This window comes from Bubalus kerabau, chromosome 8 (assembly GCF_029407905.1).
Source record: "Bubalus kerabau isolate K-KA32 ecotype Philippines breed swamp buffalo chromosome 8, PCC_UOA_SB_1v2, whole genome shotgun sequence".
NCBI lineage: Eukaryota > Metazoa > Chordata > Mammalia > Artiodactyla > Bovidae > Bubalus > Bubalus kerabau.
The window spans coordinates 15,414,152-15,431,168 of record NC_073631.1 but is presented as its reverse complement, the minus strand read 5'-3'; the positions used below and the strand labels follow the sequence as shown (position 1 = coordinate 15,431,168).

Sequence of the window (17,017 nt, the reverse complement as noted above, 5' to 3'; positions counted from 1 at the left end):
CTGGTTTGGAGACATTTTGAAGAGACTATAAGACACCCCAATGGAAGTGTCAACCAGGCAGCCAGTTAGTGAGCACAAAGCCATCATTAGAGCTCACCAGCCATCATCATCCTTCATCTTTGTGTGCTCAGTCATGTCTGGCTCTGTGACCCTATGGACTGTAGCCCACCACATTCCTCTGTCCGTGGGGTTCTCTAAGCAAGAAAATTAGAGTGGCTTGCATTTCCTACTTCAGAGGATCTTCCTGACCCAGGGATCAAACCTGCACCTCTTGTGACTCCTGCATTAGCAGGCAGATTCTTTACCATTGCGCTACCTTGGAAAGTATATATATGCTCACCAGCCAACCAGTCTAATGTCTAATAAGGGACCACTTTTTGCCAGCCTCTTTTTATGCCCTGGAGTCATAGTACAGAAAAGACAAAACTCTGACCTCAAGGAGCTTCCATTCCATTCAGTTCAGTTCAATTCAGTCGCTCAGTCGTGTCCGACTCTTTGCGACCCCATGAATCGCAGCACGCCAGGCATCCTTGTCCATCATCAACTCCCAGAGTTCACTCAGACTCACGTCCATCGAGTCAGTGATGCCATCCAGCCATCTCATCCTCTGTCGTCCCCTTCTCCTCCTGCCCCCAATCCCTCCCAGCATCAGAGTCTTTTCCAATGAGTCAGCTCTTCGCATGAGGTGGCCAAAGTACTGGAGTTTCAGCTTTAGCATCAGTCCTTCCAAAGAAATCCCAGGGTTGATCTCCTTGCAGTCCAAGGGACTCTCAAGAGTCTTCTCCAACACCACAGTTCAAAAGCATCAATTCTTCGGTGCTCAGCTTTCTTCACAGTCCAACTCTCACATCCATACATGACCACAGGAAAAACCATAGCCTTGACTAGACGGACCTTTGTTGGCAAAGTAATGTCTCTGCTTTTCAATATGCTATCTAGGTTGGTCATAACTTTTCTTCCAAGGAGTAAGCGTCTTTTAATTTCATGGCTTCAATCATCATCTGCAGTGATTTTGAAGCCCCCCAAAATAAAGTCTGACACTGTTTCCACTGTTTCCCCATCTATTTGCCATGAAGTGATGGGACCGGATGCCATGATCTTTGTTTTCTGAATGTTGAGCTTTAAGCCAACTTTTTCACTCTCCTCTTTCACTTGCATCAAGAGGCTTTTTAGTTCCTCTTCACTTTCTGCCATAAGAGTGGTGTCATCTGCATATCTGAGGTTATTGATATTTCTCCCGGCAATCTTGATTCCATCTTATGCTTCTTCCAGCCCAGCGTTTCCCATGATGTAATCTGCATATAAGTTAAATAAGCAGGGTGACAATATACAGCCTCGACATACTCCTTTTCCTATTTGGAACCAGTCTGTTGTTCCATGTCTAGTTCTAACTGTTGCTTCCTGACCCGTATATAGGTTTCTCAAGAGGCAGGTCAGATGGTCTGGTATTCCCATCTCTTTCAGAATTTTCCACAGTTTATTGTGATCCACACAGTCAAAGGCTTTACCATAGTCAATAAAGCAGAAATAGATGTTTTTCTGGAACTCTCTTGCTTTTTCCATGATCCAGCAGATGTTTGCAATTTGATCTCTGGTTCCTCTGCCTTTTCTAAAACCAGCTTGAACATCTGGAAGTTCACGGTTCACGTATTGCTGAAGCCTGGCTTGGAGAATTTTAAGCATTACTTTACTAGCGTGTGAGATGAGTGCAATTGTGCGGTAGTTTGAGCATTCTTCGGCATTGCCTTTCTTTGGGATTGGAATGAAAACTGACCTTTACCAGTCCTGTGGCCACTGCTGAGTTTTCCAAATGTGCTGGCATATTGAGTGCAGCACTTTCACAGCATCATCTTTCAGGATTTGGAATAGCTCAACTGGAATTCCATCACCTCTGCTAGCTTTGTTCGTAGTGATGCTTTCTAAGGCCCACTTGACTTCACATTCCAGGATGCCTGGCTCTAGGTGAGTGATCACACCATCATGATTATCTTGGTCCTGAAGATCTTTTTTGTACAGTTCTTCTGTGTATTCCTGCCACCTCTTCTTAATATCTTCTGCTTCTCTTAGGTACATACCATTTCTGTCCTTTATCGACCCCATCTTTGCATGAAATGTTGCCTTGGTATCTCTAATTGTCTTGAAGAGATCTCTAGTCTTTCCCATTCTGTTGTTTTCCTCTATTTCTTTGCATTGATCGCTGAGGAAGGTTTTCTTATCTCTTCTTGCTATTCTTTGGAACTCTGCATTCAGATGCTTATATCTTTCCTTTTCTCCTTTACTTTTCGCTTCTCTTCTTTTCATAGCTATTTGTAAGGCCTCCTGAGACAGCCATTTTGCTTTTTTGCATTTCTTTTCCATGGGGATGGTCTTGATCCTTGTCTCCTATACAATGTCATGAACCTCCATCCATAGTTCATCAGGCACTCTGTCTATCAGATCTAGTCCCTTAAATTTATTTCTCACTTCCACTGTGTAATCATAAGTGATTTGATTTAGGTCATACCTGAATGGTCTAGTGGTTTTCCCTACTTTCTTCAATTTCAGTCTGAATTTGGCAATAAGGAGTTCATGATCTGAGCCACAGTCAGCTCCTGGTCTAAATAAATTAACAAGTTGACTTCAGAAACAAAAAGTGATAAAAAAAAAATGAGATATCAAAATGTTGCTGAAGGTGGCATGTGCTACTTTAGCTAGACAGATCAAAGATGATCTTTAAAGCCACAGTAAGTGACTTGAGTTAGGTGTGTACATTTTTGAAACACCAGCATACTGATGGTATGTAAATCCACTGGAATGGATGGGGCCACCTTGAGGAAGAATGCAGAAAGAGAAGATATCTCAAAACTAGTCTGAGGGCTTCATTATTTTGAGGTCAATGACAGGAGGACCCTGCAAAGAAGACCAGAAAGGTAGAGGAAAGATGGATAGGGTGGGATCACGAATACAAGAGAAAATATTTAAAAAGAAGGAAGTGGTGATCTGTGCCCAATGTGGTTACAAGTTGAGTATGATTACAGCATAGAAGTAACCACTGGGCTGGGTAACATAGATGTTATGAGTAGTTTGCTGCTGCTGCTGCTGCTAAGTCGCTTCAGTCGTGCCTGACTCTGTGCGACCCCCATAGACGGCAGCCTATCAGGCTCCACCGTCCCTGGGATTCTCCAGGAAAGAACACTGGAGTGGGTTGCCATTTCCTTCTCCAATGCATGAAAGTGAAAAGTTAAAGTGAAGTCACTCAGTCACGTCTGACTCTCAGCGACCCCATGGACTGCAGCCCACCAGAGTAGTTTAATAAGAGCCAATTCTATGGTTGAACTTAAGGAACACAAGCTCTATTACAATGGTTAAGTGGAGAATGGGAGGTTAAAGATACTTCCTAAAATCAGTTGCCAAACCAAAATTTATTTTCTTATGCTTACACACAATGAGTAAGGAATTTAGGTAAGATTCAGCAGGTTGATTCTTCTGCTTCATGTGGTATCAGTGATACTCTCTGGGTGGCTGGACAAGTCTCAAGTGTCCAAGAAGGCTTCAGTGTATCCACTGCCTTGGTGGAGATAGCGAGAAGGGTGGCCTTAGCTGGCCACTTTCCCTCTCCACATGCTCAGACCCTTTCATGTGGACACACCAGTGAGGCAGTCAGATTTATTAAGCAGAAGCTCAAGATGTAAGAGTAAGTGTTTGAGTGACAAAAGATGGAAGCCCCTGGTCTCTAAGGCTGTGCCTAAAAACTTGGACAGCACCACTACATTCTATAAATCAAGGCATTCACAGAGACAGCACCAGTGTCAAAAGAGGGATCTTGTACCGCACTTTTCAATAGGAAGAATGTCAAAGAATTTGTGGCCATCATTAATCTGTTACAAGAGGTAATAAAACGGAAGCAGCCACTGTTGACAAGTCTAAGAGATTTTATCAGTGCTTTTTTACAGAAGCAGCAGAGAAAGAAAGCAGTAGGAAGTTAGAATGTGGGATCAAAGAGTATTTTCCCCAGAAAACCATGAGTGAACCTAAAGCATGCCTGTATCTAATGGCAATATCCCAGAGAAGAGGAAGATGTTGTAGGAGAGAGAAGTTGTAACTGGGACCAAAATTCTTGAGAAGGAAATAAAAAAAAGAAACCCAGGGAGGGCAAAAAGAAGAGATGGTTTCTCATGAACAGGAAAGTCTCATTCATGGTAACAGGAGAGAAGGCAGAAGGTAGAGGCACTTCCTACCCTGCTTTGCTCAGAAGTCGCCTTATCAGTGATGCCTCCCTGGACACCCCTTTCTTAAATGGCACCTAAGTATGCCTGCTCCGTGCCTTTCCCTGCTTTATTGTTCTCCAAAGAGGATGTGCATCCCCATAATGCAAACACGGATTATCCACAGCATATGCAAGAGTGATATATTTTACTGATTGCTGGCACATAACAGGTACTCAATGTCAGCCAAGAGTCTGGAATGAATGAACACCATAGAGAGGTATCTGATGAGTGGTGCTGAAAGAGAAGCTTGATATGCAGATGTCTGAAGGAGCCACATGGTGGTAGTCAGGTGAGAATAAACTTGTATCTTAAAAGGTGCCAATCACAGCCCTCCCTTCCTTTTGTGCCTTTTCTGGCCGAGTCACAGCGATCAAGTTACTGAACCCCTCTGAGTCATAGGATTAGGACCTTGTTAGCACAAAGTGAGCGTTCCTCAAAGCCTGGCTCTCCTTTCCCACCGCTCTCCGTTTCCTCCGACCTGCCATTCTCCCGTTTCTGCCCGCTCTAGGCAGCTAGTTCTCTCTTTAAAGCCTCGGGAGCGCGCTCAGCACCTGGCTGCAGGCGCTGACCCCAAGCAAGTTCCCGCAGTCCCCGAGCAGGGCGGGCGGGGTGAGCCGCGCCCGGGGGAGGGGTGGGGCCAACCCCAGAGCAGCCATAGGCTGCGGGCGCTCAGGGTCTCCACCCCTTCTCCCGTCTGTGCATCTGTCCATCCTGCCGCCGTCTGTCCCAGGCCATGGCGAAGCTGTTGGTGCTCACCCTCTTGGGACTGGGGCTGGCATTCTTCAGGGATCACCGGTCTTCTTATCTGTGAGTTGGGTTGCAGCCCACCCCTGTCCTGTCTGTCCTATCCACTACCCAGACCCGGGAGTCTTCTCCCCTCACCCTCCACTCCCAAGTTGGCTCCAGGCTCTTAGAAAATCAGAAGGCAAGTGCAGGATGTATATCCCAAAGCGATTTCATAAATACCCAACTTTCCCCAACCACCTGAACACCCTTGCTCACTGCCTGGGAGAGAGCTTAAGGAGGCGATTGTCCTTGGTGTGAGTGGCCAAGCTGTTGTCACACACCAATTAATTTATCATAAATACTGGTGTATCTTGGCTACAGATTCACTTCTCAGATTTTCTGCAAAATAAATAACCAGACTGGAGGGGGCCTGTGATATTGTGAGAATTAGGGAAGAAGCTCCAGACTCAGTTGCCTGGCTTAGGCAGAAAACTTCCCAGCATGGAGATGCTCAGTTTGAGACCTCGCTGAGAGACAGAAAACTCCCATGTGCAGTGGAGCAGACGGGAAGGAATGGGCACAGACATGGCCACCTGCTCCAGTGGAGATGTGTCAGGGGTTAGAGGAGAGACCTTGATGTCCTGGGTTCTTGCTGTGCCCCTTCCATTGTAGGATCTCTCTCACATTTATTTTTCATGAATATCAGTGTGTCTTGGCTACTGTGTCACCAAAACCTCATATAAGAAGCACCTAACAATGTGCTTGGGATATAGTAAGTATTTAATAAATGTGTCCTGCTTCCCTTAAAGGGAAAAGTGCCCTGCTTAGAAGTGTTCTGCTTCCCTTAAAGGTTTTATAAAATTTTAATTACTATACAAGGGGGAAAACTTTTCTAAGAAAGTGTCAGTAGTTTCATAATAAATTTTTAATAGGGGTTCAATGTCTAGAGATCATCCTAATCCAAACGATTAATCAATCATACCTTGTTATTGACTTTGAAGTAAAACATTACTAAAAATCAAACTGAACATTTTGGACTTTTGGAAAAAGATCATATGACCCTGTTGACTGTTTAGAAACGTACATACATTGATTCAGAATAGATTTTTGTAAATATTGGGATTTTCTTTTCTAATTGTTGGTTACTTTTGGAATCACAAATTTAGAAAAAAGTAAGAAACGGACAGTGATTTGGGACTTTTAATCATGTAAAAATTATAGTTTGTGGATTTTCACTAACCATGATACTATTTGTTGTCAAAGAAGAATATATACTTATAACATTATGCATTATATATAATATTAATACATGTATGTAAATACATTATATATGTGTGTATATATAATGCATATATACACATACATACATAAAATATAGCTTTACTGCTGCTACCCTAAAAAGTTTCTCTATCAACATGAAGTCTTAGCTTATTTGAGCCAGCATTAATATTTCCCCAAGTTTGTTCCTTGGAACGCACACAAGTCACAAAACATGCTCTATAAAAAAATAGGTTCCCTAGACAAAGTACATTTGGGAAATGTCTATTATAGCCTTTTCCTGGAGACTGACAGTGCATTCTGGCACACTGAACACTTTGAAAAGTCCTTCAGTAACAAAATACAGAAAATGATTTTGGTTTGTCATTTCACAGACTTATTTGCCCACATTCTTTACTCCCTTTCTTGGTACCACCTGTATAACTCTCTGGGATACAGTTTGAGACCAATTATTCTATATCATTGATTTGCACCAAGACTTAAATTTCAACAGAAGTTGAGGTCTGGCCTTGGGCAGCAGGTTTCTGGACCCCCCAAGCCTGACTGTGATTTGTCTGAAGGGACCAAAGCACTCTATGGTCATAGCTTAACATAATGTCAGTGTCTGCAAGTCCCCTTGGTAGCCTTGCCTGTGATTAGGCGCCTCCCAGAACCACTTTGCCATGGGGATGCTGCAGTGGGAAGACCAGGTCTGGTTTGGAGTGAGAACTCCCTGTTTTACTTTCACCACCTGGGTCCAGCACGTGGGGAGGGAGCCTCAGTCCTTTAACTTCTTGTTGTAATCAGATGGCTGAGAAGAGAAAGAAAGTGGCCATGGGGTGAACCTATGGTTTTTGAATGAAAAAGAGGGCTAGAACAGAGAGCAGAGTAGGAATAATGTGCAGCTGGGAGGATGGGTGGTTCAGTGCTAAAGAATCCATCTGTCAATGCAGGAGATGCAAGAGATGCAGTTTTGATGTCTGGTGGAGAGGATGACATGGAAAAGGGAATGGAAACCCACTCCAGTATTTTTGCCTGGGTAATCCCATAGACAGAGGAGCCTGGCGGGCTACAATCCGTGGGGGTTGCAGAATCAGATATGACTTAGCAACTAAACAACAGGAGGATGGGTGGTTATGGGGATGGAAGATGGTGTCGAGCCTTCAAGCAGCTCAGATGGGGGAGGAAGGGAAATTGCCAGGAAGTCAGCGTGTTTCTCCTCCAAGACGCCTGCTTTCTGTCTCAGTCTTGTGTGTCTCCTCCCTTTACTCTGGCTCGCTCTTGCCGTCTTTCCTGCCCAGCGCCAAGCACCCTCACTTGGCAGACCATCTCAGGAGCTCGCCTGAAATCTGAGACACGACCATCCTCTCACGCCCCATTGCCCGGCAACTTCTTTACAAAGGATATTAATAAATCCACTTCTTACCTTTCACTTTGCCTCTCCTGAACTTCATTAAGTCCCGAGACTAGGTGCACGGTTTCAGTCAGAAGACTGGGGGTTGGAGTCTCACATGAGGTTCACCTGGGCTCCTGTCCCACCTGAGGCAAGATTGTGGTCGAATTTCCACCTGAGGTGTGCGGTTTCTAAAGGACATTCAAATCCTGCAGGCGCTCCCCGCCCCAACTTAGAACCAGATAAAGACAGCCTAGAGGATCAGTAAATTACCTTTACCCCCATTTTAGAGATAAGGTCTCTGAATTTCAGAGAAAACCATGAATCTGTCCAAGGGAGAGAAGGGAAAATATTATATGCTGAGACCAGCAGCAAGGTCGAGGTGAATCGTCAGAGGAGATTCAACTTTTTTTCCCTCAGAGATGTGGCGTATGGGAGTAAGGCAGGTTCACAAGAAGTTCTATAGTCCTGGAGCTGGACGGATCTTGTGGACGGATACTAGATGTGTCTTGAGGGGTTCCCAGATGCTTCTGAGGTGACAGCAGCACAGAGGAAGGAAATAAGGGAGCTCCCTTGGATTATAGTCTTTCCCACCCATCTGTGCCGACGGCCGCAGAGGTATTACAGTGTGCTCACTACGCAGGCGCACTGCACTTCCAGTGAACGACGATGTAAACAGTGCCCCCTGGTGTATGGAATGTTAACATGCATCTCTAGGGCAACTTCCTCATTTCTTAAGTTGGTGGCGCTAGCCTCCCAAATCGGAGAAGGCAATGGCAACCTACTCCAGTACTCTGGCCTGGAAAATCCCATGAACTAAGAAGCCTGGTAGGCTGCAGTCCATGGGGTTGCGAAGAGTCGGGCACGACTGAGCGACTTCACTTTCACTTTTCACTTTCATGCATTGGAGAAGGCAATGGCAACCCACTCCAGTACTCTTGCCTGGAGAATCCCAGGGACAGAGGAGCCTAGTGGGTTGCCATCTATGGGGTCGCACAGAGTCGGACACGACTGAAGTGACGCAGCAGCAGCAGCAGCACCAGCCTCCCAAATGCAGGAGACTTAAGAGACACGGGTTCAATCTCTAGGTTAGGAAGATACCCTGGAGGAGGAAATGGCAACCCACTCCAGTATTCTTGCCTGGAAAATCCCATGGACAGAGGAGCCTGGGGCCTACCATCCCTAGGGTTACAAAGAGTCCGACACGACTGAAGCAATTTAGCAGGACATAACTGTCCATTTAGTCAAGGCTATGGTTTTTCCAGTGGTCATGTATGGATATGAGAGTTGGACTGTGAAGAAAGCTGAGCACCAAAGAATTGATGCTTTTGAACTGTGGTGTTGGAGAAGACTCTTGAGAGTCCCTTGGACTGCAAGGAGATCCAACCAGTCCATTCTAAAGGAGATCAGCCCTGGCTGTTCTTTGGAAGGAATGATGTTAAAGCTGAAACTCCAGTCCTTTGGCCACCTCATGCAAAGAGTTGACTCATTGGAAAAGACTCTGATGCTGAGAGGGATTAGGGGCAGGAGGAGAAGGGGATGACAGAGGATGAGATGGCTGGATGGCATCACTGACTCAATGGACGTGAGTCTCAGTGAACTCTGGGAGTTGGTGATGGACAGGGAGGCCCAGTGTGCTGCAATTCATGGGGTCGCAAAGAGTCGGACATAACTGAACGACTGAACTGAATGGGGTCACACAGAGTCGGACATGACTGAAGTGACTTAGCAGCAGCAGCAGCAACACGTGAAACCAGCTGAGCCACAAGGGAAACCAAATAGCTGTGAAAAGAAGAGAAGCAGTGGAAACAGTGACAAACTTTAATTTTTTGGGCTCCAAAATCACTGCAGATGGTGATTGCAGCCATGAAATTAAAAGACACTTACCGTTTGGAAGGAAAGTTATGACCAACCTAGATAGCATATTGAAAAGCAAAGATATTACTTTGCCAACAAAGGTCCATCTAGTCAAGGCTATGGTTTTTCCAGTGGTCATGTATGGATGTGAGAGTTGGACTGTGAAGAAAGCTGAGTGCCGAAGAATTGATGCTTTTGAACTGTGGTGTTGGAGAAGGCTCTTGAGAGTCCCTTGGACTGCAGGGAGATCCAACCAGTCCATCCTAAAGGAGATGAGTCCTGGGTGTTCATTGGAAAGACTGATTTTGAAGCTGAAACTCAAATACTTTGGCCACCTCATTCGAAGAGTTGACTTGTTGGAAAAGACCCCAATGCTGGGATGGATTGGGGGCAGCTGGAGAAGGGGATGACAGAGGATGAGATGGTTGGATGGCCTCACCTACTCGATGGATGTGAGTTTGAGTGAACTCTGGGAGTTGGTGATGGACAGGAAGGCCTGGTGTGCTGCAGTTCATGGGGTTGCAAAGAGTGGGACACGACTGAAGGACTGAACTGAACTGAACTGAACATGTGAAACTCTTTATTACAAGGAAACAGCAAAGCTAGCATTTATTAATAGTGTTAATATTTCTGCTACCCTGGTGCCCACTCCAGGCAACACACTCTAATGGGAAAAGGATAGTGGAGGATTCCAGCAGACCTGGGCTGGACCTCAGTTCTGCAGCTTTCAGGTCACTTTGTTACTGACCTGGATTCTTGGGCTTTTTAATCGACAGAAATTGATAACAGGTCAGAGGAGAAATTTAGGCAAGGTTTTTTTGGGGACTCGTGCTGCAGCACAGGGAGTAAAAACACATAACAGGTTTCCTTGCTTGCTCCTTGACTGGGGAGCAATCTGGTCCCTTAAATGGGGTGAGGGTAGGTGCCTATCCAGGGGTCAGGCCACAGGGGTGGCCTGGGTGGTTGGCCGACCTGCTTGATGGAACTGTGTGTAGGGATCATGTGCAGTACCCTACTTTTGCTCCGACAACTTTTACGTGGCTGTTGGATTTTTGGTCCTTTTTGTATCATATTGTTGATCATTTGTTCCAACTGCCTATGTATACAGTTCTTTTTAGTCCCTTATAGTTTAGTCCCTCTGTTGCTCTGGAAGATGTTTGTCCAGGTGGAAGCATTGTAGCAAAGAGTCCCTGGTGTCAGCCTGCCTCAACTTTACCATTTTGAGCCTGTTTCTCCACCTACATATTATAGGCTTATAATACCTATCACAGTAGGTATATGTATAAAATCTGGCCCATGAAAGATACTCTGTAAATGTTAATTTTTATTATTGCCACATGCTATCTCAAAAATCTACCTATGAATGATCTACTAAATGAGTGAAATTTGAATATATGCTGCGGTAGGACCTCACTGAGACCCTAGGATAAGAACAAATAATTCACTGGTCCTCCTCTATCAATGCAACCAAAATCATCTTCTCCACCTAATGCACTAGCCTGCTAATTCCACAAAACAATTTGGCAGACATCTACCAAATACTTTTTTTTCACTTGAGCTCTGTGCACTTGTGCAAAGTCACAGGACAGAATAGGAGGCAGTATTCAGTCACAAATTTCAGAATTTAGTGTTAGCAATGAGACTACAAGCTGATTACCATGAAACAATATGGAAAGAGACTCTGTAGATGTATATGTGAAGATTTGTGAGGATAAATGAAGGGGTTACTAATCCTATCACGAAAGATCAGGAGGAGTTGCAGACTGGTCATGAGTAGGAAACTTCCAGGTGGATTAGCAGGAAGGATGAGCTGGAGGGAAAACTTGCATGAGCAAGTGAAAGGAGAGAAAGTGATGTAGAGAAAAGGATTCTTGCTGTCATGGCACCTGATTTCAAATCCAAATTCCCAGGCTTCCCTGGTGGCTCAGTGGTAAGAATCTGCCTGCCAGCGCAGGAGACATGGGTTTGATCCTTGATCTGAGTGGGAAGATGCCACATGTCGTGGAGCAACTAAGCCTGTGCACCACAGCTGTTGAGCCTGTGCTCTAGAGCCTGGGAGCCACAACTACGGAGACTTTGTGCTGCAACCACTAAAGCCATCGCACCCTGGGACCCGTGCTCTACAACAAGAGAAGCCACCATAATGAGAAGCCCACACACCGCAACTAGGGAGTAGCCCACGCTTGCTGCAACTAGAAAAAAGCCTGAAGAGCAACAAAGACCCAGCAAAAAGATAAAACAAACAAGTAAAATCATAAAAAAATTTAAATTCCATCCTTTTTAAGGATAGTAAGTCCCAATGCTGGGAGGAATTGGGGGCAGGAGGAGAAGGGGACGACAGGATGAGATGGCTGGATGGCATCACTGACTTGATGGACGTGAGTTTGAGTGAACTCCGGGAGTTGGTGATGGACAGGGAGGCCTGGCGTGCTGCAATTCATGGGGTTGGAAAGAGTCAGACACGACTGAGCGACTGAACTGAACTGGGCTGAAGTCCCAATAGGAAATATTGAAGAATGAGGAGTGTGCAGTGGCTCAAGATAGACTGGTGAGGATATATATGGCCCCAAGGAAAGTTCTAGAATGAATTTCTTAATCCAAAGCTAAAGATCCTCACTTTCTTTTGTAAGGAGCTGGCATGTATTTGCAAAGAACAATTCATAGCAGGGAGTATGTGATTTCTGGCCAGACTTCAGCAGCTTATTAATCAGCGACACACCTTTAGACATGGAACATTTGGACTTAAGCCCTTGACAAGATATTTCCTGATAATTGAAAGTAAAATAGAAAAACATGAGCTGGGTTATAGTAACACAATGTGAGCTGTCTTTTGGCATTTCTTTCAGCTTTTTGGAAGCGGTAATACCGGTAAATTTTGCTAGACAGAGGACTGAGTGTGATCTCTGAATTCATACTTGGGTTCCAACCCCAGCTCAGCCACTTCATAATTTTGTAGACTTGAAAAGCCACTTAATCTTCGTCACCTGTAAAATAGGGAAAACAGTACCTCAGGGAGATGTTTGAGGATTAAAGCAGAGTACTTGAAGTCCCTGAACTACAGTAACAATGATTAGTCTGTGAGATTTGGGCTTCCCAGGCGGCACTAGTGGTGAAGAACCCTCCTGCCAACGCAAGAGACATGAGACTCGGGTTCAATCCTTGGGTCAGGCAGATGCCCTGGAGAAGGGAATGGCAACCCACTCCAGTATTCTTGCCTGGAGAATCCCATGGACAGAGGAGCCTGGCAAGCTACAGTCTATGGGGTCACACAGAGACTTAGCACCCACACATGGCCACAAATTTGAACCAAAAGCAGCTGGGTGCCGACTTAATGCCTCCTTATCTACAATTGGCTCCCTTTAGCTCTGATTATTCTGCCTTTTCCATGAGAGAGAAACCTGAGTAAGAATAGAGGCTAATCATTTCTGCTTTTGTCTGTCCTCTGTGAACACATCACTCTTACTGAACCTTGCAAGCCAGGGAGCCTCTTCTTCCTGTGTGATTTTGACTCTAAAAAGCTAATATGGCTATCCTTGGCATTTTCCTCAAGTCTTCACACACTCACTGATGGCTTGTCATCGACTCTCTTCTTCTGTGTCACTCTTTGTGTCCTTGATTATGACCGCTTGTACCTGCCTTTTTAGTTCTCTGGGGCACTCTGTACATATTCACTAAGCTTTCTATAAAGCTATGTTTTCAAATGGTGGATCACAAAATCAATTTAGTAAAGTATGATCAGCCCTTATTTATTTATTTTTGTTTTATTATTTTTAAAATTAAAGTATAGCTTCCCTGGTGACTCAGATGGTAAAGAATCTGCCCGCATTGTGGGAGATCCAGGTTTGATACCTGGGGTGGGAAGAGCCCTTGGAGGAGGAAATAGCAACCCACTCCAGTATTCTCACCTCCATGAACAGAGGAGCCTTGTGGGCTACAATCCACGGGGTCACAAAGAGTCGGACATGACTGAGCGACTAGCATATAGTTGGTTTACGATATTATATTAGTCTTTCATGTATACAGCATAGTGTTTCAATATTTTATAGGTTATACTCCATTTATAGTTATAAAATATTGGCTATGTTCTCTGTGCTGTACAATATATTCTTGTAGCTTATTTATCTTATATATAACAGTTGGTACCTCTTAATCTTCTACCCTTACATTGCCCCTCCCCACTTCCCTCTCCTATTGGTAACCACTAGTTTGTTCTCTGTATCTGTGAGTCGGTTTCTCTCTTGTTATATTCATTCATTTATTTCTTAGATTCCACATATAAGTGATAATATACAGTATTTGTCTTTCTCTGCCTGACATTTCACTAAGCCTAATACCTTCCAGCTCCATCTATGTTGTTGAAAATGGCAAAATTTCATTAGTTTTCTATGACCGTGTAAAATTCATACATGCACACACACATATACACATCACATCTTTATCCACTGATCTGTTGGTGTACTTAGGTTGCTTCCGTATCCCGACTATATCTTGGCTATTGTAAATCATGCTGCTATGAACACTGACGTGCATATATCTTTTCAAATTAGTGTTTTCATTTTCTTTGTACATATATGCAAGTGTGGAATTGCTGGGTCATACGGTACTTCTTTTAGTCTTTTGAGGAACTTCCATACTGTTTTCCACAGTGGCTGTACCAATTTATATTCCCACCAACAGTGGAATCAGTTCAGTTCAGTCTCTCAGTCATTGTGTCTGACTCTTTGCGACCCCATGAACTGCAGCACGCCAGGCCTCCCTGTCCATCACCAACTCCCAGAGTCCACCCAAACCCATGTCCATTGAGTCGGTGATGCCATCCAACCATCTCATCCTCTGTCGTCCCTTTCTCCTCCTGCCCTCAATCTTTCCCTGCATCAGGGTCTTTTCAAATGAGTCAGCTCTTTGCATCAGGTGGCCAAAGTATTGGAGTTTCAGCTTCAACATCATTCCTTCCAATGAACACCCAGGACTGATATCCTTTAGGACGGACTGGTTGGATCTCCTTGCAGTCCAAGGGATTCTCAAGAGTCTTCTCCAACACCACAGTTCAAAAGCATCAATTCTTCAGTGCTCAGCTTTCTTTATAGTCCAACTCTCACATCCATACATGACCACTGGAAAAACCATAGCCTTGACTAGACAGACCTTTGTTGGCAAAGTAATGACTCTGCTTTTTAATATGCTGTCTAGGTTGGTCATAACTTTTCTTCCAAGGAGTAAGTGTCTTTTAATTTCATGGCTGCAGTCACCATCTGCAGTGATTTTGGAGCCCAGAAAAATAAAGTCAGCCATGTTTACCCATCTATTTGCCATGAAGTGATGGGAATGGATGCCATGATCTTAGTTTTCTGAATGTTGAGCTTTAAGCCAACTTTTTCACTCTCCTCTTTCACTTGCATCAAGAGGCTTTTTAGTTCCTCTTCACTTTCTGCCATAAGAGTGGTGTCATCTCCATATCTGAGGTTATTGATATTTCTCCTGGCAATCTTGATTCCAGCTTGTGCTTCTTCTAGCCCAGTGTTTCTCATGATATACTCTGCATATAAGTTAAATAAGCAGGGTGACAATATACAGCCTTGACAGACTCCTTTTCCTATTTGGAACCAGTCTGTTGTTCCATGTCCAGTTCTAACTGTTGCTTCCTGACCTGCATACAGATTTCTCAAGAGGCAGGTGTGGTATTCTCATCTCTGTCAGAATTTTCCACAGTTTATTGTGATCCACACAGTCAAAGGCTTTGGCATAGTCAATAAAGCAGAAATAGATGTTTTTCTGGAACTCTCTTGCTTTTTCCATGATCCAGCGGATGTTGGCAATTTGATTTCTGATTCCTCTGCCTTTTCTAAAACCAGCTTGAACATCTGAAATAGTGTTCCTTTTTTTCCCAAACCCTCACCAATATTTGTCGGGTTTTTTTGTATTATCAGTATCTTTAAATAAATGAAACAGAATTGAACAGAAACATTAAGAATGTATCACATTGATTAGGGGAAGTATCCTTTCACGAACTTTGTTTCAGGTATGTGTGTATGTGTGTGCTGTGTGTTTCCACCAAATAAAATGCTTTTCCTAATGTGGGTCTTAGTCTGAAAAGTTGATAAAGCTCCAAACTTTCCCTTTTCTTTCTTTACTGCAAACTTTTGTGACTATAATGTCAAATTTCCATTGTTGGAATACCTTTTCGTTTCTCAGTCATGGAGGCAGATCCCAACTTGCCTTTGGAGTCTGCTTTCCAAGTTCATGTCCATCATTCAGGGACCAGCCTCTCCTTGCAGCCAGGCTTCCCTCATCTGTGCATTCACCTCTGGGTCTGTAGCATTCGGACTGGAAGATCTCTACTGCATGCTAATAATGCACTGTGGCACTTTAACAAAGCTGATTTCTAGAGCTCACTGCTAGCCTCTTAAGCTCAGACCCTATTAGAGGGTGAAAATGCTAGCTATTAGGCCTAGTGGGAACGTGCTACACTTTTCCTGAATGAAAAGATGGAAGATCAGTCACCTCCAAAGTCATATTATTTTATACCAGGTTGTTAATAATTTTATTCAAAGTGTCTAGTCACCCCTTCACCCATCATCTTCCTTCTATGAGAGGAAATTATCAGTAAGGCAAGTGAGAGACTTCTCCTCCTGACTATCTTTAGCCAAATAAGATTTCTAGGGCTGCTTGGATAAGCATTGCTACTCACTCTGACTATATTGTATCATTGTTGTCCTTGTTCAATCACTAAGTAGTGTTGGACTCTTTTCGACTCCATGAACTGCAGCACACTATCCTTAGTGCTCAAAAAAAAAAAAAAATGTTTATTGTGTAAGTCTCTTGGCTGAGCTAATGTTGTGGTCCTTTTCTTTCAAATGCCACGTCAACAACTCAACAGCTCTGTGCTACGTGTGGAAGCAGCCTGCTGGTGCCTCCTTCTCACAGCTGTTCTTTTTCCCTTGGTCCTTCACTCAGATGTTCCCCAGGAAGTTTATGTTTTACACTTTACTTTTGTGCGTGCGTGCGTGCGTGTGTGTGCTGTGTGTGTGCGTGTGTGTGTGCGCGCATGTGTGCGCGTGATGCCTTTAAATATGCTGGCCTTGGGTAGGATTTTCTGAAGCTATAAATCCTTTAAGCACACCTGCATTTTTCAAGTAACACACCTGAAATCAGGTGCCCAGTCCAAGCTTTGGGGCCACACCGGGCAGATGGGGAGAAGGCCTATTTGTCAGCAGCCCTAAAACATCAAATGGAATCAATTGGACCCAGGTTGTTATTTAACCTGAACGTCCACTTAGGGCTCCTGACATGGTTAATGAAATAGTTCCTGTTCTGCCAAAGGGCACTGAGCCCAGAAGAGGGCACTGAGCCCAGAAGAGGACACTGCACATCTTTGTGTATCCACCCAGGGCTTCCCAGGTTGTGTAGTGGTAAAGAAGCCACCTGCCAACAGGAGACCCAGAAGATGCAGGTTCAATCCCTGAGTCAGGAAGAGCCCCTGGAGAAGGCGATGGCAACCCACTCCAGTATTCTTGCCTGGAGAATTCCATGACAGAGG

At 44.3% G+C, this 17,017-nt stretch overlaps 1 protein-coding gene and 1 long non-coding RNA gene across 4 annotated transcripts in view; one reads left to right on the top strand and one right to left on the bottom strand.

The window, feature by feature from the left end:
* Positions 1-8,020, bottom strand: part of LOC129658910 (uncharacterized) — an 86,900-nt gene extending 78,880 nt beyond the window's left edge. Inside the window, exons 1-2 of one of the 2 annotated variants that reach the window (XR_008717578.1) lie at positions 7,897-8,020; positions 7,657-7,769 (exon numbers count right to left, since the gene is read on the bottom strand). This is a non-coding gene — a long non-coding RNA (uncharacterized LOC129658910). Of the gene's footprint in view, positions 1-7,656; positions 7,791-7,896 lie in introns of those variants that run through there. The other variant, XR_008717577.1, reaches the window with a different exon arrangement.
* The window catches only part of PON1 (paraoxonase 1), a 58,624-nt gene that overhangs the window by 17,526 nt on the left and 24,081 nt on the right, over positions 1-17,017 (top strand). Inside the window, exon 1 of one of the 2 annotated variants that reach the window (XM_055589759.1) lies at positions 4,943-5,054. The exons of the other annotated variant lie outside the window; for it this stretch is intronic. Within the exon in view, the coding sequence (XP_055445734.1) occupies positions 4,981-5,054 (74 nt within the window). The 5' untranslated portion in view covers positions 4,943-4,980. Of the gene's footprint in view, positions 1-4,942; positions 5,055-17,017 lie in introns of those variants that run through there. 2 annotated transcript variants of the gene reach the window in all.